This window comes from Chlorocebus sabaeus, chromosome 8, assembly GCF_047675955.1.
Source record: "Chlorocebus sabaeus isolate Y175 chromosome 8, mChlSab1.0.hap1, whole genome shotgun sequence".
Classification (NCBI taxonomy): Eukaryota; Metazoa; Chordata; class Mammalia; order Primates; family Cercopithecidae; genus Chlorocebus; species Chlorocebus sabaeus.
Window position 1 is genome coordinate 98673637 of NC_132911.1, and position 26406 is coordinate 98700042.

A 26406-nucleotide genomic window follows, 5' to 3' on the forward strand; every position below is an offset into this window, starting at 1 on the left:
ATTAAATATCTCTTTTGGACAAACAAAACTAAACAGTAAGTTGTACCTCCTTTTAATATTAATGACTCTAAAGATAAAAGAATCTGGCAAGTGTGAAGTTAAAGGACATTTTATTTACTGACAGATTGAAAACTGTAACTCCAGGTAGTGCAAAATGCACCACAACCCAATTACAAAGAACAGGTGTTAACACACAATGTTTAAACAATGCTACACTCATTTTTGGCAAAGTGCTGTATTGTTCAGTCTGTGTACAAAACCATCTATGAACCAATCAGTATAAAAAATTTCTATAAAAACAAAAAATTTAGACAGTGGCTCAAGAAAACAAGCTGCCATTTATGCATAGATTGATGTACAGTAACCTAACCAAATGTCCCTTTTGAATTTTCAAGTTGATGAAAAAAAAAAAAGTGTGTCCAGAAACACATTAAGAAGGCACATGTACAGTCTACAATACTTTTCAGTCTCCATAACTCATGTCCTGCCCCTATAAAGAAAATATGTTCACAATTTTACTTGAAAAAAAGCCACTTAAAAAAAAATAACACATGCAATTATTAAAAGTTCAAAATCTCTGGAGGAAAACACAACCAAAACACAAGCAAAACCACTCATACACTCCAAGCCTGAAACACACATCTAACCTCCCCAGGTACTGGTTTGGTTTTTAGAGGTTCACCTAGAAAACAAATATTAAAACTTCAGGCAAAACAGAGCAAAACTGGACATTTAACAATTATACAATTTTTAAAAGTGTCATAAAGAAAATTCTCAATGATATACAAAATATTGTCCACTTAAGCTGCCTGCCTTTCAAGAGTAACTCTCCTCCCATGCAAAGGATACTGTTGGACATAAAAGATATCCTCATCTGCATGCTTTCCAGTACCTCTTTCTCCACCTTAAACCACTTTAATTGGTGTCAAATTTCAAGTGAAATTGATATATGGCAAGGCTGACACCACTGTATCATGTAGGTTTTCTAAATAAAGCATTTTATGTATAATTTTAAGCATTAAAATAAGTAGATAGAGATGCCATTTCTAAAATATCAGCATGGCTGATGGCAGTGAAACCATCCAAGATAGAAGCCCAACTTTTAACAAGTTTAACCAGTATTTATGGGCCTTATAAAATAAAAAGATAATTTTAAAGTAACATTACAAACATATACTAGTGTCTCCCAGTACAAGGAGCAGTCTCTTAATTGACTCAAAGAACAAAAAATAATACGTGGAAACTCTTAAACTTTTCCCACTAATCTATTTAAATGTAAGTATCTTCTAGTTGGAGTCCTTTATATTTTTGTTTCTAACTCAAAGCAAATGAGAATAATGAAGATACTCTTCCTTGCTCGTTTTTCTTAAGAGTACATAAAGATAATATATAATGTATTTCATCGAGGAGAAAGAGAAGTAGCAAGGATTTCAATGAAGACATAATGATTACAAACCAGTGTACTATACAGATTTGAGAAGCAGAAACAATGCTGAACAGCCTGCTCAAGTTTTAAATAAACTGTCTTCTCACTCAAAGTACTGATACAACAGAGAAGGTATGTAAACAGGAACAGTTTGCATGGGGATAGGAAAAATGTACAGGAAATTAATATTTCTTAAAAGGTCCCTGCGATAGGAAGTCAAAAATCCAATCACTGTGCATCTTTCTGCAAAAAATTCCCCACCCAATCAACCATATAAATGCATTGCCACAGAAGATAAATAATGGATGGCTAATTTTCCACTTACAGTGCAGTACACAATTAGTTGTGGAAGAAAAATAAACATAAGATATATATTATAAAATGTTTTATCAACAAAAACAAACTTTGAGAAACATGGTGCACTGTAAAAGCTAAGAAACTCATTCACGAAGCACTGCTTGTGTACACCACGTATTCCAGACTTTTTCCAAGTAACATTCTATGTTAACAGTTTAGAGCTACTAATTCAGAGGGGTCTTATTTCTCACTGCTTGCATTTTAAAGAAATATGACTAAAGCACATTGTAAACCACTAATATTTATAATAGCAAAAAAAAAAAAAAAAAAAAAGCTCATAATAAAATGCATTTTGGCCGTGTTTCAGAGAATACTTAACAGGTCAACATCGTTTTGTGTTGTGGTTGGCCTTGTGTCGTACATACAGGAGATGTCTAACATCTAATGACCAAGAGTTTCAACTGAATTATATAACCATTTTCTTCAACACTTACATGTGCCAATTTTAGGCAGAAACCACAGTATGATATTCCGGGTGGTGTGGTAATCCCAACCTTGAAAAAAAGCCCAGTGAATGTAATTTTTTGTTTTCTAGGTACAAAGCATAAAAAACTAGCCCCAGATAAGGCAAACAAAAAGTCAATATGGAAATCTGGAGAAAAAGGCCATTGCAGTTAATACACAAATCTGTTCATGCTGCCAAACAAAATCTAATGGCTGAACTTCTGTAGCTTGTGAGGTACTAACAACTTACATGCAATGTATGAAAAAGAGACGCCGTGTATTCAGAGGTTTACATCCTGAAGACATTAAGCTGGTCTATTTTCAGGTTACCAATGCATGGCCCTATAACAAACATTGTATAAAACATACACACCTTCATGGAAACTCTACCTTATCTCCCAACTCTGGTAAACACTAATGGTAAGAAAACAACTTCTAACTCACTTTGACAAAACTTTACAGAGTTGGCCCCTAATTAGACAACAAATAAATAAAGGGGAAGTCAAAACAGAAAGGGCAATAAGGAGAAAGGGGGGATCTAGACTCTTGTTCTAAGGAGCCATTCTGGCACTTCATCACAGCCAGTAGAAGAACAATGTAAAACCTCCATCTAACTACACATTTGACCTCTTCCACTCCAAACACTCTAGTCTAGTCAGAGAAGAGCACAGCTCTTCCCTGAAAGTCTCCCAGGGTTCCCTGGATCAAGCCACTACAGGGTTATTGAAAAATATAATACTTCACATAAGTATATGCTGCTTTTCTCCTTGAAAACATTTTATAGACCTGTACTCATTTAATTAGGGTTGCAGAGGAGATGGAAAAACAAGCTGTTTGATTATGTAGGCAACACTTCTGTCAGTAGAATTGCTTTGGATTATAAATGTGTTTACTTCAGAGGAAATCAGTCAGAGTGGATGGCTCAGCAAAACCCATCACAACTGCGGAAAAAGGAAGTGACTGGCTAGAGGTAAGGAAATAGATTTTCTCTAAGTTAACTGGCCAACGTGTGAATCGAACCCTGCACCCTGGCCTCATTAGCACCAACACTGTGAAGAACAGCTGTGGCAGAGAAAGTGCCACGGCCCCACCCCATCACCAGATTCAGTAGAAAGGCCCTTGGAATTTCCTACAAGGTTCAGTTCTGAACAGCCCCACTTCAAATCAGTATAGAATCCTCACAGTGACTCTGTGAGGGAGGTAAATGTCACTGCTTCCCTGTTGGTGGGGGAAACAGAGGCCAGAGTGGTTAAAGACTTTGCCTGAAGTTAAAAAAAAAAAAAAAAAAAAGTCATTTGGACTGCAGGGAAGAATACTTACAAGGCAATTAAAAAAGAAAAAGAAAAAAGTTGAGCCAACCTGTCACTCTTCACTCAGATACCATGAAAGACATCAGCAGACATTCCCCCACACCCTTGCTTGCCACTTGGCAGGACAGGCTCCATGACAGAGGATTTTTCACTCTGTATGGAAATATAAAGCCTATCTCTTTTCCCGTGGGCAGAGAGAAATACGAAGTCACTCAAGTGCCTGGACAAGTACTTCCGAATTTATAGCTGAGAGCAAGGTGAGGAGTGGGCAGAATTGGCAGGAAGGAATCGTAACAAATTAAATACTGCACTAATGGGTTAGTTACAGACATGAATTTTTCCAAATAAAATTTCACAGGTCTAATTTAATCCCTCTGCACGGGACAAGTGCCTCTGTCTACAACACCTGTAATGTCTGTACCACGTCATGCAGTCACATTGGAATCACTGAATGCACTCTTCACTAAAGCTTAATGTACCTGAATTCCAGATGAACTGCATGACTAATCTGGGGAAAAACCATACGCACAGAATACATCAAGTTTTCTTTCAAAAGAAAGTCCAGCCATAATTCCATTATATCCATGGCAACTATCACCTGTTAATGCTCATATTAGTGTGTAAAAATGTATTCATCATATACAGAGAGATTATCAAGTACTGGTCAATAAAGTGTATAGCTGACCCTGAGAATAAATTTTTGCTTGCTCAAAAGATTAATACAAAATAAAATGAAAATGAAAGATGCCTATTCTCGTACTTGGGAAGAAATGTCTTTAAAATGCTGACTAATGTACACCCTAATAGATTTAAAGACACCCCCAAACACCAAACACTGTAATTATATTGGTATGTTTCCAGAAATAATCTGAAAAAGTGTACAAAAAAGTAAATGTTAAAGGCAAGGCATTATGTGATACACAGCATATAAATCTGGTTTTCAAGATAGTGTCTAAATACACTGATAAAACTGTGATTGGTTATCAATTGGTTGTAAAGAGACAACACTTTCATTGTACATATACACACATACATACACACATGCACAAACCAAGAGAAACCAACCAATAAAACTTAAAATTCTTAGTAATTGTACTGACGCGGGCAGGGCTGATGAACAACCCAGCCATTGTGCTTGACTTGCCGAGAGTGGCAATCCCTGGTAAGATTTTGGCGACGAAGGCTATTTCTGTTAAGAGACTGTCTTTCACTATGTTCTTTTATCCACTGGGAAGGACGAAAGCTCTTGGGTTGTTCCAGAAAAGTTGTATGAGCAGCAAGAGCTGCAACATAACAATGAATATGCTGCCCCATTTCATTTTGAGCTTCCACTCTGAAACAGAAAAAAGTGGGGATGTATTAAATAACAGAGTATGTTATTAACGAAACTGGAAAAGTTACTTAGCAATTCAGTTTGCCGTGCTAATTTGTTTATGGCTGAATGAGAGTTTGTGTTTCATGGCTGACAGACTTTATTATTCTGTGACCCCACTGACTGATAGTGGCGGAGAGGAAAGCCAATTGTTACTTACTAGAAAGATGCCTTGTAAGCCCCAGATGGCTCACTAAGTAGACTGTTTTCTAAAAATTTGAATTTCATTTACAGAGCACACACATTTATATAAGCTTGTCTGGGAGGGGAGCTAACATTTATTGAATATCTGCATTTGCCAATTCTTTTGCAAATATGTATTTTAATTCTTACCATAATCTTACAAGGAAAATATTTTAATTCCCAAATTTTACTGATCATAAAGCAGTGTGCTCACAATACCTTCACAAGACATTTCCTGTCTATAAGTAAAATGTTCCAGGAAACATGCTTTAAATCTTTATTTAATATGGAAATTCTACCCATTTACCATTTTTCTAGATAAGAAGCTATAGCTTATTATAGAATAAATCTCTTTATTTATCTCACAACAGGGCACTTTTGAGATGGTATTTACATGGCAATATTATAAGACTCTTGAATAACACAATCTTAAAATATGGCTACACATAGTATGATTATGTTTTCCATATAAAAAAACTAATCAAGTGGGATTGCTATAAACTATGTCAACACGTAACATGAAGAGCTTTATGATTTTTAAGGGTTATTTTACAAAGGAAGGGCAGTGACACAGTCTGCCTAAAATCACTTGAGGAAAACACGATTATCTTTTATTACATATATATATGTATATACAAACTTTTTTTAAAGTAGAATTTTAAGAGGCCACATTAAGAAACTAATAGAAAAAAAGTTAATATAAAGAAAGTTATTTTTAGGCTGGGCGCTGTGGCTCACTCTTGTAATCCCAACACTTTGGGAGGCCAAGGCGAGTGGATCACCTTAGTAGAGTTCAAGACCAGCCTGGCCAACGTGGTGAAACACCATCTCTACTAAAAATACAAAAATTAGCCAGGTGTGGTGATGCAAGCCTGTAATCCCAGCTACTTGGGAGACTGAGACAAGAGAATCACTTGAATCTGGGGGGCGGAGGCTGCCATGAGCCGAGATCGCACCATTGCACTCCAGCCTGAGTGACAGAGTGAGACTCCCTCTCAAAAAAAAAAAAAGTCATTTTTAAAAGGTCAGCATTTGGGTCCTTTGCCTCCCTATGCATACATATATCACACAGTCTCGAAGTGAATATACTTACTCTGTGCCCGTGAGTCTTATAAGCAGCTTTTCCTGGCCCTACAAATGTTAAATGGTGAACTATTAAATCACTAGTAAGATTTAAAATGCTATTGTAACTTTACTATTAGGACGTGGTCAACTTTTATTAAAACTGGTTTACTATGTGCCATTAAAGGCACATACATGTACTTAAGATAACATGTAAAACCTTCAAAAACAGTATTTATAAAGGCTAAATGCAATGAAACGTATACCCCGAATCCCACTATAATTACAAAGCACCTCAATTTTCTGTGCTTTATGCTAATATCCCCAATGACAGACACAATTGAAGCAATTTGACGTCTGAAAGACATATGATTTATTTCCTGCTAAGAAAACATTTACTACAAAGCTAGCCTAATTTTGGTAACACCTGATTTCCATCTTGATTTAGCAAGACTTCCTTATAAGAATTTCAAATCCCAAAATAAGGATGTTAAAAAAAATCATAGTTACTATTTTAAAACTGTAATAATTTACAGGAATTTCCTGTGTGCAGAAAGGATTCACATAAAATTCAGTGTATTCTGGCCAGGCATAATAGCTCATGCCTGTAATCCCAGAACTTTGGAAGGTCAAGGTGGGCGGATCACTTGAGGTCAGGAGTTCGAGACCAGCCTGGCCAACGTGGTGAAACCCCATCTCTACTAAAAGTACAAAAAATTAGCTGGAGATGGTGGCACGTGCCTGTAATCCCAGTTACTCGGCAGGCCGAGGCAGGAGGATCACCTGAACCCAGTGTGGAGGTTGCAGTGAGCCGAGATCGCGCCACTGCAATCCAGCCTGGGCGACAGAGTGAGACTCTGTGTTAAATAAAATTCAGTGCCTTCTTTTGATCCTTTATATATGGAAAAGTACGTATTTATCCCTATATGTTATAACTGTCATATATGAATGCAAAGACAAACAAGATACAAAAACAACATTCTCACTGTACCAAAACTAGAAACCCATAACAACCTTGAAAAGGAAGGAAGAAGAAGGAAGGAAGAAGAAGAAGAAATCTACTGAAACAAAATGGTGGAGATCATTGCCTAAATAAGTAGTTTATAAAATAGTATATATGGGCCGGGCACAGTGGCTCATACCTGTAATCCCAGCACTTTGGGAGGCCAAGACAGGTGGCTTACCTGAGGTCAGGAGTTTGAGACCAGCCTAGTCAACATGGTAAAACCTTGTCTCTACTAAAAACACAACATTAGCCAGGTGTGGTGGTGCACACCTGTAGTCCCAGCTACTTGGGAGGGTGAGGCATGAGAATTGCTTGAATCTGGGAGGCAGAGGTTGCAGTGAGCTGACATCACGCCGCTGCATTCCAACCTGGGTAACAGAGCAAGACCCTGTCTCCAAAACAAAACAAAACAAAACAAAAACTATACTGCTGGGCATGGTGCCTCACGCCTGTAATCCCAGCACTTTGGGAGGCCAAGGCGGGCGGATCATGAGGTCAGGAGTTCAAGACTAGCCTGGCCAACATGGTGAAACCACATCTCTACTAAAAATACAAAAATTAGCCAGGCATGGTGGTGTGTTCCTGTAATCCCAGCTACTCAGGAGGCTGAGGCAGGAGAATTGCTTGAACCCGGGAGGCGGAGGTTGCAGTGAGCCGAGATCACACCATTGTGCTCCAGCCTGGGCAACAAGAGTGAAACTCTGTCTCAAAAAAAAAAAAAAAAAAAAATATATATATATATATATATATATGTGGCACGTTGCCATTTAGGTTAAAAGTTTATGTGTACATACAGGCACAGAAAAAAAAACACAATCTGGAAGGATATACTCTAGGTTGTTAAAAGTATTCATCTCTGGGTCATGAAAATGCCATTTCCAATTTTTGCATATGTGTATTTTCTAATTGTTTACATTGCATTTGTACTGTTTCTGTAGTAAATTCTTTTGCAAAGCTGCTGACTACACATACAAAATACTGAAAAGTAAACATACAAATGCCAGTAAGTTTAAAGTGAGTAATTATTATAAATTCTTTTTTTTTTTTTTTTTTTTGAGACGGAGCCTTGTTTTGTCACCCAGGCTGGAGCGCAGTGTGGCGTGATCTCAGCTCACTGCAACCTCCGCCTCCCGGGTTCAAGCAATTCTCCTGCCTCAGCCTCCCTAGTAGCTGGGAGCACAGGTGCCCACCAGCACGCCTGGCTAATTTTCGTATTTTTAAGATGGGGTTTCGCCATGTTGGATAGGCTGGGTCTTGAACTCCTGACCTTGTGATCCGCCCACCCCAGCCTCCCAAACTGCTGGGATTACAGGTGTAAGCCACTGTGCCTGGCCTAATTATAAATTCTTGAGTGGCATTCCTCAGAGGTAAAATCAAAATCAGGAGGAAAGAATTTTCAAGAAAGGAATCTGAAGCAACTCTAAAGCAATTAAATCAATAGCAACTCCAAAAAGTTGTATTTTAAATTTTTGTTGGAATGCCTGAAACACCTCTTAATAAACTTGTAGCACTGAATACAGTGCCAGTTAAAGTAACATTCCCCACCCAAGACCTTACCTAGGATATAGCCTGGCATCATGTAACATACAAGAAAGTTGTTTTCATTTTGGTACAAGCAAAATGAAATGAAATATGTAAAATCATCTATAATATTAAGACTTGAGAGTATAGCAAACTCTGGTAAAGTTAACAAATTAATGTGCTGCCTAGGGTTTGTTTATATCTGGAAAACAGGAAACAGTAGATAGGGAAAGAGCTAGACAGACAGATATAATAGATACAATACTTTTCTTAGTAGAGTCAGAGTCTGGACATGACAACACTAACAATAGGGATATTCTGAACTGCTCCAAGGATCCAAATCCACCTGGACCCTCAACCTAAGACAGGGAATGCCAACATTCCCAAAATACTTTAACAGGAAACATTCCACTAAGGTACACAATAGGACAGTGGGACTTTCAACTAATTAACAGGGTAATGGGGTTTACTTTAGTGGGTGGGAACAATCTCAGATATTTCCTGGATATATTCTCTGGACAAAGGTCACATAATGTCTGTAAATTTGGGGAAACTTAAAAAGCCAGAAGGCAGAGATTACAAGAAAAGTAACCAACAATTGCTTGGGGCAATAGACAGATTGATAAATCAAGATAATGACTGACAAATGGGCAAGGATCTATTTCTGTCTCTGCTGGGAACCGAAGGCCTCTCCTATACAAGTAGGTAAAATGGTTGGAGGTGGTGAAGATAAATTCCTGGGACTCCTTGGTATGGGAGCTCCATGTGCTGTGGTATCAAGATCCATTGGTAAAGCCCTGATTCAGGCTACAATTAGATTGGAGAACATAAAAATGCAAGTGTTGATAGGATTATGAAAGTTAGGAGGTTTAAGTGAGCCTTACGTAAAGAAGTTATATCCCCTTTACCTAAATGTTTTATGAGAATGGATATGTCTGGCTGGAGACACACTTCCCCTACCTAGTACTGTAAAACAAAAGGCATGTAAATCTGCCCTTCATGACAATATTAACTGGACATGCTAAATGGGGACCAACAGCACTGCCCAGGTCCACATAGTGTATAGTAGAAGCTGGATTGGTGGTAGGGACAAATTATCTGTCTGATAGTCTTATGTGAAAGGGAAACTGGTGCTTATGGCAAAAGACTGTGAGCACCTCTCAGTAACAACTACTGGCACTTTGCACTAGAGAATTTCCACATGAGAGGCATTTAATCCCTTGCTAAAGGACATTAATTGACGCTACCCCTATGACTGAAGGACATAAAATGAAACACTAATTGGGAGGGCAGTGCCCAGAAGAGTTCCATAAAAAATGGAAATGGTTTATACAGGATCATGTTACGTGGGGAATGTAAGGAAGACACACCCACAAGCAGGGAGCCTCTCTCCACCTTGGACTGACTCTGGAACTGTGTGAGGAGCTGGATTCCACAGTGCTAGTAGCTCTCAACTGACTGACAAAGAGCTGCTTGGTTGTGCATGGCAGTTCCAAGGTGAACAGATAGCATCCTGTTTGGAAAGATGCTACTTTGATCAAAGGAGGTAAAAACAAATGGCTCTGTGGGTTGAACTGCACGCTGGTTTCCTAGCGATGACGGAAGCCCCTAGGTTTGGGTTTTTACTGACTCATGAGCAGTGGCCAATGGACATGGTCAGGCAGAATCACAATGAAAACCTGGACTTTTAAAGGGATGGCTTCCATAGGGAGCACAACCCTATGGAAATTTGAGGGGTACATTAGGATGTGCCAATGGCCATCAGAAGAACTCCCTTCCAGGTTTGGAAGGTGGCTGGGACTGGAAGCAGATACATCCCCATGTGCTCCCTGGAGGTGCCCTCCTGGGTTCATTAAATGAGTGGTACAGGCAATGCAGAGACAGGCTGCATCTAGACATTCCTCTTCTACCCTCTCAGGCACAAATACCAATGAGAACCATTTTGCCAGTCAGCAAAAGAGACAGACTACTGATGAGGGGCAGATTCCCCGGTGGGAAGGCCCTGAGCATAGCTACAAGTGAGACTGGTGCTGATATCCCTGGGGAGCTACAAATGGGTCTTGAGAAGAAGAGACAGTCTCTGGAGTGGGCTTTACTTACCCAGTGGAAGATGCAAATGCTCAGAGTGCCATAAAAAACCCAGAACAGAAGATACTACATGGATGTAGATAGTTGACTGTCATTTCTTCAAACCAAAGGACACACTATATAGCCCATAATGCCCAAAAGCACTCTGGGAGGCAGAGGCGGTGGATCACCAAAGGTCAGGAGTTCGAGACCAGCCTGGCCAATATGGTGACACCCCCTTTCTACTAAAAGTACAAATATTACCCAAGTATGGGGGCGGGTGCCTGTAATCCCAGCTACTTGGGAGGCTGAGAAAGGAGAATCACTTGAACCTGGGAGGCGGAGGTTGCGATGAGCCGAGATCCTGCCACTGCCCTCCAGCCTGGGTGACAGAGTGAGACTCCATCTCAAAAAAAAAAAAAAAAAAACCCCAAAACAAAATGGGGGGATAAAAGCATGAAGGGCTGGTTGTCCCCACAAGATTTTCCTGTTTTTCTGGTGATATGAGGAAGAAGGGATAGGGAGGATGCTGGTATGACTTACGCAATTCTAGCCAAGGGTTGAGTGTGCTAGTATAATGATTTTAACTTTTTCTTTCTTTCCCACATCACCTCATTTTTTTTCCCTCTACCAGATGCAATGGTCCTAGGACCAGTGCTGTAACTACAAGTACTGGAAGCAGGGATGGTTCCTGAACAAGAAGCTGTAATTATGTTTTTAAACCTCATGTCAAAAGTCCTAAGGGCCTTATGGGGTTACCTACAGCCCATCTTGCAAAACTGGAGTCAACAGTGAACGCAGCTATATTGTCTGGTGGTAAAAACAGCCCACTAATTTTGTACCTATGTCACCTTACTCTATCTGAATGGGAGTGGACTGAGGGAGAGGTACTTGCTAAACTAGTATTGCTACCTGCAATCTAGAGCAGCACAGTGGCTAAACCTAACATCCCTTCCAGAGATGGAAAAGTTTGGGTATAAATGAAGAAAAAGAGGATAAAAGAATGAATAAATAGGTTATGAATTGGGATCAATTCATCATATTAATACCTTGAAACAGGCTCAGAGAAAAAGATGACATTGTCTCTAAGCTCAGGTATACCAGATGCCTGAAAGGGTGAAGCCACATGTTTGCCAAAACCATTTCTGCATTTCAACAAGATCAATAAACCTGCAAACCTGAGTGGCCTCGCCCTGGGAGACATGCTCATATAATACAATGATGGATGTAATGAATTATAGACTGAATGGGATTCCGGTATTGTGCCAGTAGTTTTTGAGTTCCATATCCTTTTGTTGTAAGGAATCCAAGTTTGAAGACTGAGGCTGGACTGTAAAATATATATACTGTAAAATATATATTCAGTCTTGTCAGTCTCTTGGCATACTACTCCTAAAATCCTTGGAACCTCCAATATGGAAAGTGCATGCTAATTAGTTGACTGGTGGTTGGCAGCAACTAGACAGCTTCAGGATGGGATCTGGTCACTAGAAAGACCAAGTTAGAGTTGGGACTTTTAGCCCCACCCGTCAAACTCCAGAGAGGGGAGAGGGTCTGAAGGTTAGGCCAATCACCAATGGCCAATGATTTAATCAATTATGCCGATGTACTGATGCCTCCATAAGACCCCAAAAGTACTGGATTCAGGGAGCCTCTGGAGAGCTAACATGTGGAGTTTCCTGGAGGGTGGGGTGCACCGAGGACATGGAAGCTCCATGCCCTCCCCACACGCCTTGCTTTATGCATCCCTTCATCTGTATCCTTTATAATAAACCGGAAAACATGTTCTCCCAAGTTCTATAAGATGCTCTAGCAAATTAATCAAACCCAAGGAAGGGGTCATGGGAACACCAGTTTACAGCTGGTTGGTCAGAAGCATAAGTAAAACCGGGGGCTTGAGATTGGCATCGGAAATGGGAGGCAGTCTTTTGGGACTAAGCCTTCAACCTATGGGACACTAGAGAGTGTCCACTGCTGGAGGACTGCGGTGTGTGGAAAAAACCCACACATCTGGTGTCAGAAGCACTGGGTGACTGTGCAGTGTGAGTATTGCAGTAAGAAACTGAGTTCATTAAATTCTCAGACAAGGTTTTCAAGGTTACATCATTTGATGCGATGTAGCTAGAAATACTTGGAAGAAAATAAATTTTAAGACATGATATTCTAGTTGAATTTGATACCCTAAATAATCCAGTCTATAAAGTCAGAGTTATGCTCTAAGATACTTAGCAGAAATGCCAGTCTTATTTCTAATCAGTAGCAGAATTTTGTAAATGAGAATGCTATTATATAACTGGGGCCATGCTACATCTAACTTTCTTAAAAAATCGAAAATGAACAAGTTTTTGTTTTTGTTTTTGAGACAGTCTTGCTCTGTCACCCAGGCTGATGTGCAGTGGCACAATCTTGGCTCAATGCAACCTCTGCCTCCTAGTTCAAGCCATCCTCCCACCTCAGCCTCCTGAGTAGCTAAGACTACAGGTGTGAACCACCACACCTGGCTAATTTTTTGTTATTTTTTGTGCAGACGGGGTTTCACCATGTTGCCTACGGTGGTCCTGAACTCCTGAGCTCAAGTGATCTGCCTGCCTAGGCCTCCCAAAGTGCTGGGATTATAGGTGTGAGACACCATGACCAGTCAACAAGTTATCTTACGGATCATCTTGTGTCCTGTGCACACACATGCTTTCATAAATCTCTAATAAAATTACTTTTGCATCTTCTAATAACTTAGGTTTGAATTAGAGACAAAATGCATGCTCAGTGGACTGCCTACAGAGAGTTAAAATACTTGTAACGTACCTGGGACTACTTGGATTATGTAATTCATCAGTCCCACAGGTGGCCTCACTGAGACCAGGGCAGGAGTTATGCACAGCATAGACAGACATGCTGGGATGTTCAATGAGAAGGTTTTCCATAGGACTCGTTTCCACCTTGATAGTGGTTAATCCACCTGCAGTAAAACACGGGGGTGGGGTGATAAACCAGCTCTCCTCCATTGGACATGACTCAAACTGGAGGAAGCAGGAATCACTTGTATCAGCCAAGCACTCAAGAGATGCCGGTAAACAGGAAAAGACTGAAGGGTGCTCAGTAGGTGACTCTTCACTGATGTCCTCCTCCTCTTCTTCTTCTTCTTCTGCTGAGAAACCAGTGCAGGTATCTAGATTGTAGTCCATATTACAGTCCATGTGTGTTGTAGAAGAGTCCCACAGGAGGATGATTATCACATTGGGCAGTCATTATAAAGTCACCCATCAAATTCACAGCACAGAAAAAGAAGAAATGATACTATTAGCTGATGCTCACATATCTTCTTTTATTTAGTTCCGAAACAAACCCATTTATATTCATCTATATGATTATAAAATTATTTCTGAGCACAGAAAGTGTGTGTGTGTGTGTGTGTGTCACTATATGGGATGGATTATGTTGGTTTTGCAGGAGTGATTTTAAGACTGTTTCTATTCTGCTGAATAACTGTGTAATGAGCCATATGGGTTACTACCTGTCTAATACAAGGGTCTTCTATTGAAGTGCCCTTGATCTAATCAATCTGTAAGAGTTGCAAAACTAAAAACTGATGTCAATTTCACTGACATTATCTAGCACAGGTGGTTTCCTGTAATGTTTTAAAGACAAACTCCTGCTTACTTTTAAGGCTTAAAAACCCTCAGTTACTGGTTTTCTTATGCAAAAACTGAGATGCAAGTTTCCATTTTTACTGTGAAGATGAACCACCAAGTAACCAAGTGTACCTTACCTATGAAGTCAACAAGAATCCATTCATCATCTTCTTTCTCACTGAATTCTGGTTCTTGGTTGGAGGAAGAACTGACTTCACCCACAAACATTTTGTTCAGCCTCTGGAACATTGTTAAGGCAAGACTGAGAGTTTGGCTGGATGTCTTTTACAGCTGAGATTTCAAAACCTTGTCTTCAGTTGGCCCGATGGTACTGACAGGAGATTAAAGTGCACAGGGTGCTTATCAACTTAGGTGAAAAGCAAGAAGAGTCATTATCCCTAAAATAAAACATAAAAAGTTATTTCAAATCAGCATACACATATGTACATAAGTACATACACATACACACATACCCTTAGAAAAAAGCATATACCTTGGCCTACATTCTACAGCTATTCCCTTTCTGCAGGAGTCAAACACAAGAAATGCAACATAATGTTTTGTAAATACTCTTACTCAAATTCAACCTATAAATATCTTAGAATGTGAAATAAAAGGGAAAGAGTGGGTTCTTTTTCATATCTATGCTTTTATAATAAGGGATGAATTTGAATAATATCCTTCAAACTTTTCTGCAAGCAGATGAGCAAATTGTAGATATTAACAAACTTGGTATATGTTATTCAACTGCCCAGAAGTCCCAGCAACAATGCCTGGTGATCACCATTATGCCAGGCCCTCACCCTCCTCTGGCTCATTTTCTCTTCTACTCTGTACTTCTTGTCTATAACCGTAAGCATACCTGATTACACTTAAAATCTATAAGCCCAGCAAGCACACTTTGACCTTCTAAACAATTCCTACAGCTGGCATGAAAAAATTTACACTGCAGAGAACTAAGCTTGGCCAAACCTAGAACTGGAAACACGCTTCCTATGTGGCAGCTCAGCAGGTGGGTGCTGAGGTCAGTCACCTGCATTCAAACCCTGGCTGACTGCTTACTTGCTGTTTGAGTTAGGAAGTTACATGACTTCAGTTGGCAACAGCTCCTACCTTAGGGAGTTCTGGTGAGTTCTAAATGAGAAACTCCAGGCTTGCTTAATCCTATTCCAGAGTTCTAGATTTATTTATCCATTTCTACCTGGCAACCTGATGGGCATATCAAACCAGACACATACCAAAATTAAAAGATACAAAAATTAAAAGATAGCTTTTAATTTTTTCCCCACAAACTTATTCATATACACTGCCCTTCATCCCTTTCTCAGGAAGCAGCAGCAGCTGGCAGTTATTCAGGCCAAACACTCTAGCAAGTCAGCCTTCATGCCCTTTTTTTTTTTTTTGAGACGTAGTCTTGCTCTGTCGCCCAGGCAGGAGTGCAGTGGGGCGATCTCGGCTCACTGCAAGCTCCGCCTCCCAGATTCACATCATTCTCCTGCCTCAGCCTCCTGAGTAGCTGGGACTACAGGCACCCTCCACCATGCCCGGCTAATTTTTTTTTTTGCAATTTTTAGTAGAGATGGGGTTTCACTGTGTTGGCCAGGACGGTCTCGATCTCCTGACCTCGTGATCCACCTGCCTCAGCCTCCCAAAGTGCTGGTATTACAGGCGTGAGCCACCGCACCTGCACGCCTTTTGCTCCCTCCTACCCACCCCCATCCCAACCATCAGCAAGTCCCGTCAACCCCAGCAGCACAGGCAGCTCCAATCTGCCTGCTTCCCTCCGCCACTCTCATCCTAGTTTAAGCCAAACTGTTGTCTGAGACTTTGTCAAAACCGCCTACTAGACAGTCTCCCTGATCCTACTCTTGTTAAAGACAACGGACTTAGCAAAATACTTAGAATAAAGTCCTCAGTCCAGGTCAACTATTAGTCTAGTATTTACTGAGTACCTGTTATGCATCAGGTACAGTGCTGGGCACAGGGGAGATGGCTGTGAAAAGGGCCCTCCCACCAGTTTAACAATCCAGTGTGATGAATGCCATGGAAGAAGTATTTGGTGTTCTCCAGGCCACCTGGGTGGACTCCTGCAATAAATGACTTTTCTCGAGTGGCTGAGGTCACTAATGGAGGAAGGGGGCAAAGGAACACTATGGAACCTGCGCATGAGTGAGGATGTGGCACCTTCAGTACCACTCAAGGTGCAGAGGGAGGGTCACAAGAGCAGGCTAGGGGAGCTGAGCAGGAACCAGGTCCTGCAGAGCCTTGTAAGCCAGGAAAAGGGGAAGGGAAAAGTCAAAGACCCAGGTTTTTGGCTTGGCCTACTGAGGGGATGGTGGAACCATTTAGAGAAATAGGAATGAATACTGCAGAAAGCACAGATAAGGCATTTCGAAAATGGTAAATTGGAGGAATATGCAAAATAATGCAGCTGGAGATGTCCAGCAGGCAGCGGGATATAGAGCTTTGGAGTTCAGGAGTGTGGTCTCAGCTAGGGGCACAGATTTGGGAGCTGTTGACACAAAGACGGTGATAAAAAGCATAGGAATGGATGCGGCTATGTGTGGAGGCTCATGTCTGCAATCCTAGCATTTTGGGAGGCCGAGGCCAGAGGAATGCTTGTGCCTAGGAGTTGGAGACCAGCCTGGGCAACAAAATAAGAACCTGTTTCTACAAAAAAATTTTAAAAATTAGCCAGGTGCAGTGGTGTGCACCTGTAGTCCTAGCTACTTGGGAGGCTGAGGTGGGAGGATCCCGAGTCCAGGTTCAAGGCTGCAGTAAGCTATGATTGTGCCACTGTACTCCAATGTGAGTGACACAGCGAGACCTTGTCTCAAAAAAAAAAGTTATATATATGGATGAGATCAGCCAGGGCTGAAGAAATGCACCTCACTAATCACCACCTCTTTTTATCACAAGCATCAGCCTTGAATCTACAACTTCAGGCTCCTGACAGTTCACTTTCAAAAGTAATCTTTAGCTATAAAAGTAGTTGGGATCTGTAGCTGAGATTCCTGGTTCAGTTCGTTGTGTGTAAACTGGACTGCTACAAGTGTTTGGCACACTACTACACAAGTAAAACATTTCAAATAAATGACATTAGAACACTTTGTGGTCACAATTCATCATCTTCAGCCATTAATGATTAAAAATGGGTAAACAGGAAGTGTCACTTGCATAACCAGTCTTCCTGAAACCTTCTGGAAAGCAACACGGCCAAATCATGAAGGCTGGAGCTATAGCAGAATTCAAAGTTAGCTTTATGCTCTATGTGAGAGAAATCAGAAGAAAAGTGGGCTGTATAGTTTGTTTGTTTGACCCGCTGTGGTGTGACGGTTATATCCCGAAATGAGTTATCATAAGGTCTGATGTAAATAAAGATTTTTGAGGATACATGCTAGGAGGGAAAAACGTATTTTCAAAATTCTTCCTCCATTTTATTTTAAACTGTGGAGGCAGATATTGGCCCCACGTACAATTCTGTATCTGCTGAACCAGTTGAGAGAATAAGCCCAATTCTCCAGCGTGGTGCTGGACCCTAGCCCTGAATCAGCTAAAGACATTGGGAGGGGAGAACCACACAGGGGAACCTTTGCTCATCATGAACGAATGCCTTGTCCCCTACCTGTGATGCTGCATGAGAGTAAGGCACTGGGGCCCAGGTCAGATAACTGGCAGCTATAAGGCCGAAAACATTGCTGGGGCCACTGCAGTTCTGGCAGCTGCTGGGTTCCCACATGCAAATTGCCCCCTCTGGCCACAGCTCCAAACCCAGGAAAGCAGCTTCTGCCTGGAATATACACAAATAGCAAGTCAGCTACAGGAAAGGCTTCTCTGGAGGAGCTTTCTAGGGAGCAGTACAAGTCAGTGCTCTTTTGGTTTCCCAAAGTCAGAGGCTGCCTCCAGATGTCCCATATCTCTGCAAGGACAACCAACCTTGGGCAATAGAGTGTTCAGAAGCCCAGCCAAGTGAAGGAGGAGCTCGTCCTTCATCTCACCCAAGCCACTGCTGGTGTTTACATGGCACATCTGCTGACACCCGTGGGAAGAACACAGAATGGAGTTCCTGGGGAGGGTGAAAGGGGCCTGGTCATCCACAGCAACAGTTCTGACTGTGGCTCTACCACAGGTGGCTGGAGCTAAACTGGCCCTTCTGAGCTTCAGGCTCACCATTGGGAAAATGGGGAGACTGTGCTGAATCACCTCGTTTCACTCTCTTTCCCCACAAACTTCCAGCACAAAAAAGTGAGGCTGGTTTAACTAGCAAAGCCAAGTTCCCCTGGCCCTGCTTCCCACAGGTGTCACAAAAGGCAAGGAGCTATTGGAGAGACCCTCCCAGCATTGCTAAAACTGTCCATTGAGGTAGCCACCAGGCACACTGTGTAAATGAACACTTGAAATGTGACTAGTATCATCGAGAAACTGCATTTTTCGTTTTACTAGTTAATCCATTTACTAAGTTTAATCTAGTTGAACTTAAAAGCTGATAGTTTAGTTTTCTGAAAACTTTCAAGTATGTTTGGAACAGTTAGCGTACATTAATCCACTTTTTCACCTATAAATTTTATGTCTAAATATAGAGCAAGTAGTTCAAATGAAAACTTTGTATCTGAATTGAGATGTGCTGTATGTGTAAAATACACACTAGAGTGTGTTTCAAAGACTTAGTACCCCCCCAAAATGCAGAAGTTTTTATATTGATTACATGTTGAAAAAATAATTTTAATATTATTAAATACATTAATAAAATTAACTTCACCAGTTTCTTTTTCCTTTTTTTTTTTTTTTTTTTTGAGACAGAGTCTCGCTCTGTCGCCCAGGCTGGAGTGCAGTGGCTGGATCTCAGCTCACTGCAAGCTCCGCCTCCCGGGTTCATGCCATTCTCCGGCCTCAGCCTCCCGAGTAGCTGGGACTACAGGCGCCCACCACCTCGCCCGGCTAGTTTTTTGCATTTTTTTTTAGTAGAGACAGGGTTTCACTGTGTTAGCCAGGATGGTCTCGATCTCCTGACCTCGTGATCCACCCGTCTCGGCCTCCCAAAGTGCTGGGATTACAGGCTTGAGCCACCGCGCCCGGCCACTTTTTCCTTTTTTAATATGGCTACTAGAAAATTCAAACATACATATGGCTCACATTATTTATTTCTGTTGAACAGGGCAGTTCTAGAAAAAGTCTTAAAGGTCTACCTTCCTACTGATGACCCAGAGACTATCCCTGCCCAGTCACTGCTACTGCTGACCTTGGCTCCTGCCCAGGGATGGAGGCACTCAATTGGGCTGGTTCTATGTGGAGGTAAATGGAAAAGTAGAGCTTTAGACTCCTCTCCTCTCCAGATCATCACTAATATTCACAATGCTAGGGCAATCATAGAATGAAAATAAAAATTCCAGAGAAAGTATGTGTCCTAAGAGGACAAACTTACAAATACAGTTCTGGAATTCAGCAAAGAGGTGAAGCAAAGCAGGTTAGGTGGAGTAGTGCTGTTGTTCTTTAAGGCACCTGCAAGCTTTCAGCTTTAACCAGCCTCGGCCCAGCAGTTTCCCCAGCAGAGAAAAGAACCCCCAAATATAGAAAAGAAACAAAGTGTCTGGGCCCTAGCATTTCAAGAAGGCAGCTTTGTCCCTGTTCTGCTTGGCTCAAAAGACCTCCATCCCTCCCTTTAAAAAATAAATTATGTCTTTTTAATTATAAACTGAACAAGACATTATAAAAAGTCTAGCAAATAAGAAAAATAAGTATTATTCCATTGCTTGGTTCCCATCACTTAACATATTGGTGCCTTTTCTTCTGTTTTCTTCTTCTATACATAAGGTTTCTTTTTATCTTGTGAATGCACTGTTTTGTATCTCACTGTTACTTAACATTTTATCATCAATGGTTTGCATATTACTACATGAGTAGAGATGCTTTGTAGGCAGAGAAAGGTGGCTGAGTCTAATACTCATGGGGAAAAGCATTCTAGTTTGACCACTTAGAAAAGAAACTGCTAGTTTGGAAGATCTTGTTAGCATAATTTATTTTCTCACTTTTAAGATAGGTAGCTCACCAAGAGGCAGTATGTTGTGGTACTTAAAGACTGGCTCTGAGGCTGGGCGCAGTGGCTCATGTCTATAATCCCAGCGCTTTGGGAGGCCAAGGCAGCAGGATCACTTTAAGCCAGGAGTTCAAGACCAGCCTGGGCAACAAAGCAAGACCCCATCTCTACAAAAAATAAATTAGCTGGGTGTGGTGGTATGCACATGTAGTCCCAGCTACCCGGGAGGCTGAGGTAGGAGGATCGCTTGAGCCCATGAGTTTGAAGCTGCAGTGAGTTATGATCCCACCACTACACTCCAGCCTGGTCAACAGAGTAAGACCCGTCTCCAAAAAAAAAAGAAAAAAAAAAGACAGGCCATGGAGTTCGCCTGCTCCGTTTGAAATCTTGGCTCTGCTACATGCAACCTATGTGAATTCAGGATATTTACTAACATCTTGGTGTCTGTTTTCTCATTCTTTTTTTTTTTTTTTTTTTTTTTTTGGAGATGGAGTCTTGCTCTGTCGCCCAGGCTGGAGTGCAGTGTCCGGATCTCAGCTCACTGCAAGCTCCGCCTCCTGGGTTTACGCCATTCTCCTGCCTCAGCCTCCCGAGTAGTTGGGACTACAGGCGCCCGCCACCTCGCCCGGCTAGTTTTTTGTATTTTTTAGTAGAGATGGGGTTTCACCGTGTTAGCCAGGATGGTCTCGATCTCCTGACCTCATGATCCGCCCGTCTCGGCCTCCCAAAGTGCTGGGATTACAGGCTTGAGCCACCGCGCCCGGCCTGTTTTCTCATTCTTAACATGGGAATGACAGTTATAATACCTACTTCACAGTGCCAGTGTAAGGATTAAGTGTATACTACTTAGAATAGCAGACCTGAGTAAATATTAACTACAAGTTCATTCAAAGCCAGTTGTGAGACTGTCAACAAGTCATTCGGCATTGCTGCATTTGAGTTTATCCATAAAACGTCTACTTAATAATTAGCTACAATTTACAGAATGCTTATTGTATGTAATGGGGCCTTGAAGTACTTATTTGTCCCATTTTACTGGTGAGGAAACCCAGGCTGAGGAATTAACTAACTTGTTCAAAAGTGACAGAGTTGGTTGGGGTGGAGTCAGCATTAGGGTAAAAATCCATCTGATTCCAATTCCTTGTTTTCCCTACACATGCTCTTTTAGCCTCCTAGTCTCAACTGTGGGTCTCTGAACTTCAGAAAACAGCCCTTTTCAGTTAGTTTTGGCTGCCAGTAGGCGGCTCCAAAAAACATCAAAAAAAAAAAAAAAAAAAAAAAAAAAAGACCGCAAGTTTGATGATCTAACTTCTAAATCTGTGTACAGTTGTGGCTCCTTCAGTTTCAGGAAATCAGGTGGCTAAACGTACCGTCATTGAAAAGCAGCCTCAGAATTCCTTCTTTTTATCCCACCCTCTTCCACTATTTTAAAAACATGCAGATTCTAGTAATTTAAAATGGGTTTTGAACTGGAGAAAAACCAAGCCAAGAAAGTTATCTCTGCTTGTTCCACTTATATGAAGACTAGATTCAAGTAATTTAAAATGGATTTTGAACTGCAGAAAAACCCAGGCCAAGAAAGTTGTCTTTGCTTGTTCAACTTATATGAAGTCTGTTCAACTAGTATGCAAGGGAGGTTATTTCCCCAGGGATCCACCCCTGCCTGCCCTGAAGGCTAAGACAGTGGACAAAGACAAGAGTAAGTGGTAATTCACAGCCTGATAATCTTGAATTTTGAAACCAGACATCGGAGGAAGCAATGGCAGAAAAGAACAAGATAGGATGAGAAAACAAGTCCTTGGTCACAGAAATTAGTAAGGTCCTGGTTCCAGGCAGGGGCCTTTTAAAATTATGCTGCCAGTTCAGAATTACATTGATTGCGACTTAAAAGCTTCCCAGTGGTTTCCACATCTGCAAATGAAAATGTATTTCAATTACCAAGCTGGTGATTTCAGTATCTTGGGGGAACTGATTATGACTTCTGTTCAATGACCCCAAGGGTCGCATTTTCCCCCCTTTTCCCAAAACTATTGTGCATTCAGAAAAGGCTCTTTTAGCAATGTGCCCAAGTCCTTGGGAGTCACAGTTGTAAAGAGGCTCTTCCTTAAGCCGTTCTGAATTGGAATTAACCTACTGAGCAGATATAATCAGGAAATACAAGCAAAACAAAGACTCTCCAGGTAAAATTCGGCTGCCACTGTGAAATACAAACACCATTTCCTTTTATTAATTGGTTGTGTGGCCTTGAGCAACTTAATCTCTCTGTGCCTTGCGTTTCCTATGTGTAAGATAGCAGGGCCTGTTTCACATAGGGTTATGAGAATCAACTGGGGCGATAAAACATAGTATATGGCACATACTCAGCGCTCAGTAAGGGTGAGCGATTCAAAGGATCTCAATGTTAAGGGCCAAGGAGAGTACTCTTTCCACAGGTGCAAAGGCAGGTAGCGAAGAGTGAGATCAAGCCCGGTCAAGGGACAGGCCGCGGACAGGCGGGGGCCGGTGACCGGGTCACGGAACAGGTTCCCCGTAGCCGCAGGGCCTCCGGAGCTCGGAGGGCAGGCGCGGGGGACAGGATGGCAGGGCCAGGACAGAACGCCGGGCCACAAGCCCAACCGCCTCTGTCTCGGGAGATGCGTCCCGGAGGTGGCCGCGGGAGCCCTGACGCCGAATCCCGAGCGGGCGGCCCCATCCAACGGCCGAGCGCAGGCGGAGGAGGAGGAGTGGAGGGGAGTGAGGAGGAGGAGAGGAGGAGGTCCCGCCGCGGCCAAGAAAACAGGCCACGCTCGGGGGAGGAGGCAGAGACCAAACACCCAACCGCCGCCCAGCGCCGGGGCCAGGCCGGGCCCTTGTCCGCGCCACCGTCGCCGCCTGTCAGCCTCCGTTCGCGCTCTGGGCCCCGGGGGCCGCCGAGGACCAACCGACGGGGTGGGCGGCCGGGCCCGGCGGCGGCGAGGGGAGGCAGCGAGGAGGTTCGAAGTGCAACCGGCGCCCCAAGGCAGGGCGCGCGGCCGGCCCCGCCGGGGTCGGGAGCGGGCAGCGCTGCCGCCCCAACTGGCAGCGAGGCGGCCCTGGACGCCCGCCCGTCCCCCGGCACTTACGTGGGCCCGGGCCGTGCGGGGCTGCGCGGGGAAGGGGGCGGCCGCCGGCTAGGCGGGGAAGGACGCAGGCGGCGCGGGACTGCTGAGGTAGCTGCGGTGGGGCCGAGCTGCGCTTCCCCTCCCTCAGGTCCCCGGTCGGCAGGCGCTGGGCCGGCTCCAGCCCTCGAGTCACTGCACCCAGGCCGGTCAGCCCAAGTCCTTTTGTTGTTGTGCAGCGCTCGCAACAGCTGATCGGCCGCTCCGCCCGCCGTCCGGCCCCGCTGCCCCGCCCCGGGCCGCGCCAGGCCGGGCCCCACCAATCGGCGGCGCGGGGGCCCCGGGGCCGGCCTGCGAGAGGTTGTCACCAACGCACGTGACCTGGCGCCCGGCCGGCGGCGCGCTCAGCTCCGAAACAAGCCCGGGCAACAAAAACCGGGAGCCGAGCTTGGAGGCCTGGGCGAGCGGAAGGGTGGGAGAGTGGGGCTAGGCCTGGGAGGGAAGCGGGGCCGGGGCCGGCTTCCCGGGAGCCAGCGGGAGCGGGGCGCGTAGCAGGCGGGCTAGGAAGAACCGGCCGGCGACGGGAAGGGCAGAGGAGGAGCTCGCCCTCAGCGACCCTTCTGGCCCAGTGAGGGGTCGAGGGTTTGGGGCACAAAGGGCGCAGAACGTTTTCTACTGTGAGAGGAACATTAAGAATCCTGGGAGGGCTGGGGCTAACGCCTCCGGGAGCCCCACCTGGCCTGCCTAGGGTTCGACGTGCAGCCAGGGTGCTGGGAGGGGGCCGCTGCGGGGCCCCAGATAGAGGGATGGAGGCCATTCAGTCACGGAGCCAGGCCCCACCTGCTGTAGAAACCGCCACCGAGAGCTGGCCGAGCTTGCCGTACGCTCTGGATTCCGCCTGCCTATAGACGAGGCACAAGGGACTGCGAGACCAGGCCTGAAGGCAGAGAGGTCAGCAGGCTCGGGGGCCTCTGCTCCAGCGGACAACAAGCGCACCTGGCGGGAACGGCCGCCTCCCCAGGCGCTGCAGCCCAGCTCTTATGTGACCTAGGGAACTTAGCCCTCTGTTCTGTTTGCATACCTGCAAAGTGTGGGCATTCACGCCGGGCCTGCCAACTCACCAGGTTATTTATAGTGACGAGAGTGAGACAGTGGGCATGAACGTGTTTTCCAAACCAAGGCTCTGTCCACATATAGGTGGATTAACTGTCTGGCAAAGGCAGGTGAGTAAAGTTGATGCCTGTTAGCTCTAATGTGGATACTGTTTGGACTGGGATGTAGTTCTGTGACCTGGGGTGAACTGTATAGCAACCCTCGAGGGATTCCTGTCACAGTATCTGAAAGACACTCACATTCTGACCCTCACAACATAGTCCATTTCCAACAGTACTGGTTTTAAAGGATGTAAATTGCAGTGCAGAGAGTTGTCAGACACCAAGGAGTAATGATCGAAATATGATGGTCATTGGACCTTGTCTTGGGAGAAAGAGCTAAAACTGTGATCTAGATAGTCTCACAGACTTGAACATGCTTTGGATTTTAGGTTTTTGCAAATCAGGCTCATTCTAATATTTTCTCCCAAATGCCCTATGATCTTTTGTTTCTCCCTAGGAATCCATTGAAGAGGCCATCTCCACATTCAGAATCAAGGTATGACAATTACAAGGGGCTGATTTTTAAAAAGAAAAAGGCCTACCTTTTTCCAGTTTGACAAGGTTTATCATGGTTAAAGCAACATGTGAAATCATACGATCTTGTTATGATAGAAGAAAACAATATGAAGTAGATCATTTTTCCAGAGATGACCACAACAGTATCTCCATCATGAAGTGGGTGTATTTTTCTTCCCTTTGAATCTGGGCTGACCCTGTGATTGCTCTGACCAATAGAATGTGGCAGAAAGAACATTCTAAGACTTCCAAGCCTCGGCATTAAGCAAAAGCATTTAAGCAAACCCGACAGCTTCTGCTTTGTACTCTGGAAAATGCCAGCCACTCATAAGGAGAGACCACCCTGCTAGCCACAGGGAGAGGCCATGTGAAAAGAAAGATGCCTGGCCAGCTCTAGCTCTTCAGCTCATCCCAGCTGAGCTATGAGACACATGAGTGGAAAAGCCCTTAGGAAGTTCCAGCTCCAGCAGACACCATATGGAACAGAGATAAGCCATCCCCACGGAGCACTGCCAAAATGACAGCATTGTGAACAAGTAAATGATCATTGTTTTAAGGCACTAAATGTTGGGGTAGTTTTTAAAGCAGCAATAGATAACCAAAACACAAAGCTAACAGAAATGCCCATCACAGATCAATGACTCTAAGCTTTACCAAATAGAGTGTTTGTGATGAAAACATCTTATCTCAGGAGTAACTTGCTTTTTGTTTACTGTCTTGCTGATTTATAATCTTCCCACCTGGTGCTTGTTTATCCCAGTGGTGCACCAAGGAGGGAGTGCCTCAGGGCAGCATAGGTGAAGTCTGTCCCTAGGAGGGAGGAGTATTTTACCACATTGTTTGGAACTGTTGGAGCATAATAATAAAAAGCAAACTGACTTTTAGTCAATTTTATTTTAAAATTCTTTGCAGACACACAAATTTACTGTGTACTGCCTGTAGCTGGGGCAGATCACTCCTGCTGCCACCCTCCCTGGTATGCCACTGATTTACATAAATGCATGCAGTAAAACTCAGGAGTAATATCATCTCCATAGCGTAGAGCTGTCTGAACACAACCAAACTGTCAACTTACACAAATGCAAGCAAGCTTTTCATCTGTTCACTGACAAAGACCCAGCCAGGTTCCCCGCCTGGGCAGATCCAGTGAATCCAACCATCCCTTAATTCACAGAATAATTCTTAGCGTGTTGCTATAGTACCCACTTCCAGGCTGACCCCCTGCTGTGGGGGTGACCCTTTCCCCAT

At 43.4% G+C, this 26406-nt stretch overlaps 2 protein-coding genes across 11 annotated transcripts in view; one reads left to right on the forward strand and one right to left on the reverse strand.

Annotated features, from left to right (window-relative positions):
- The window catches only part of NDUFAF6 (NADH:ubiquinone oxidoreductase complex assembly factor 6), a 229585-nt gene that overhangs the window by 30567 nt on the left and 172612 nt on the right, over positions 1 to 26406 (forward strand). For 5 of the 6 annotated variants that reach the window (XM_073018219.1, XM_073018218.1, XM_073018221.1 and 2 more), the window contains exons 1-2: positions 23920 to 24711; positions 25100 to 25138. The gene's annotated coding sequence lies outside the window, so the exon portion shown is untranslated. Of the gene's footprint in view, positions 1 to 23919; positions 24712 to 25099; positions 25139 to 26406 lie in introns of those variants that run through there. The other variant, XM_073018223.1, reaches the window with a different exon arrangement.
- On the reverse strand, positions 94 to 23783 carry TP53INP1 (tumor protein p53 inducible nuclear protein 1). Of its 5 annotated transcripts, none has more exons than XM_038000273.2 (6): positions 23513 to 23783; positions 18003 to 18167; positions 15491 to 15586; positions 14515 to 14775; positions 13551 to 13914; positions 94 to 4870 (listed from the first exon to the last, which is right to left on the reverse strand). In XM_038000273.2, the coding sequence occupies exons 4-6, from the start codon at positions 14624 to 14626 to the stop codon at positions 4621 to 4623; spliced, it is 726 nt and encodes a 241-aa protein (XP_037856201.1). In that variant the 5' UTR covers positions 14627 to 14775; positions 15491 to 15586; positions 18003 to 18167; positions 23513 to 23783; the 3' UTR covers positions 94 to 4620. The 5 variants fall into 5 exon arrangements, with proteins under 5 accessions (XP_037856201.1, XP_007999317.1, XP_007999322.1 ...); XM_008001130.3 differs by lacking the exon at positions 15491 to 15586 and adding an exon at positions 6186 to 6223 and having other exon boundaries at positions 4761 to 4870; positions 23513 to 23781; XM_008001126.3 differs by lacking the exon at positions 15491 to 15586.

Coding starts and splice junctions, on each gene's coding strand:
- TP53INP1 (XM_008001127.3), bottom strand. CDS start 14,626: ATGTTCCAGAGGCTGAACAAAATGTTTGTGGGTGAAGTCAGTTCTTCC. Junction 13,915..14,514: donor GATTCTTGTTGACTTCATAG/GTAAGGTACACT, acceptor ACTACAATCTAG/ATACCTGCACTGGTTTCTCA. Junction 4,871..13,550: donor CATAATCCAAGTAGTCCCAG/GTACGTTACAAG, acceptor TTTCTGTTTCAG/AGTGGAAGCTCAAAATGAAA.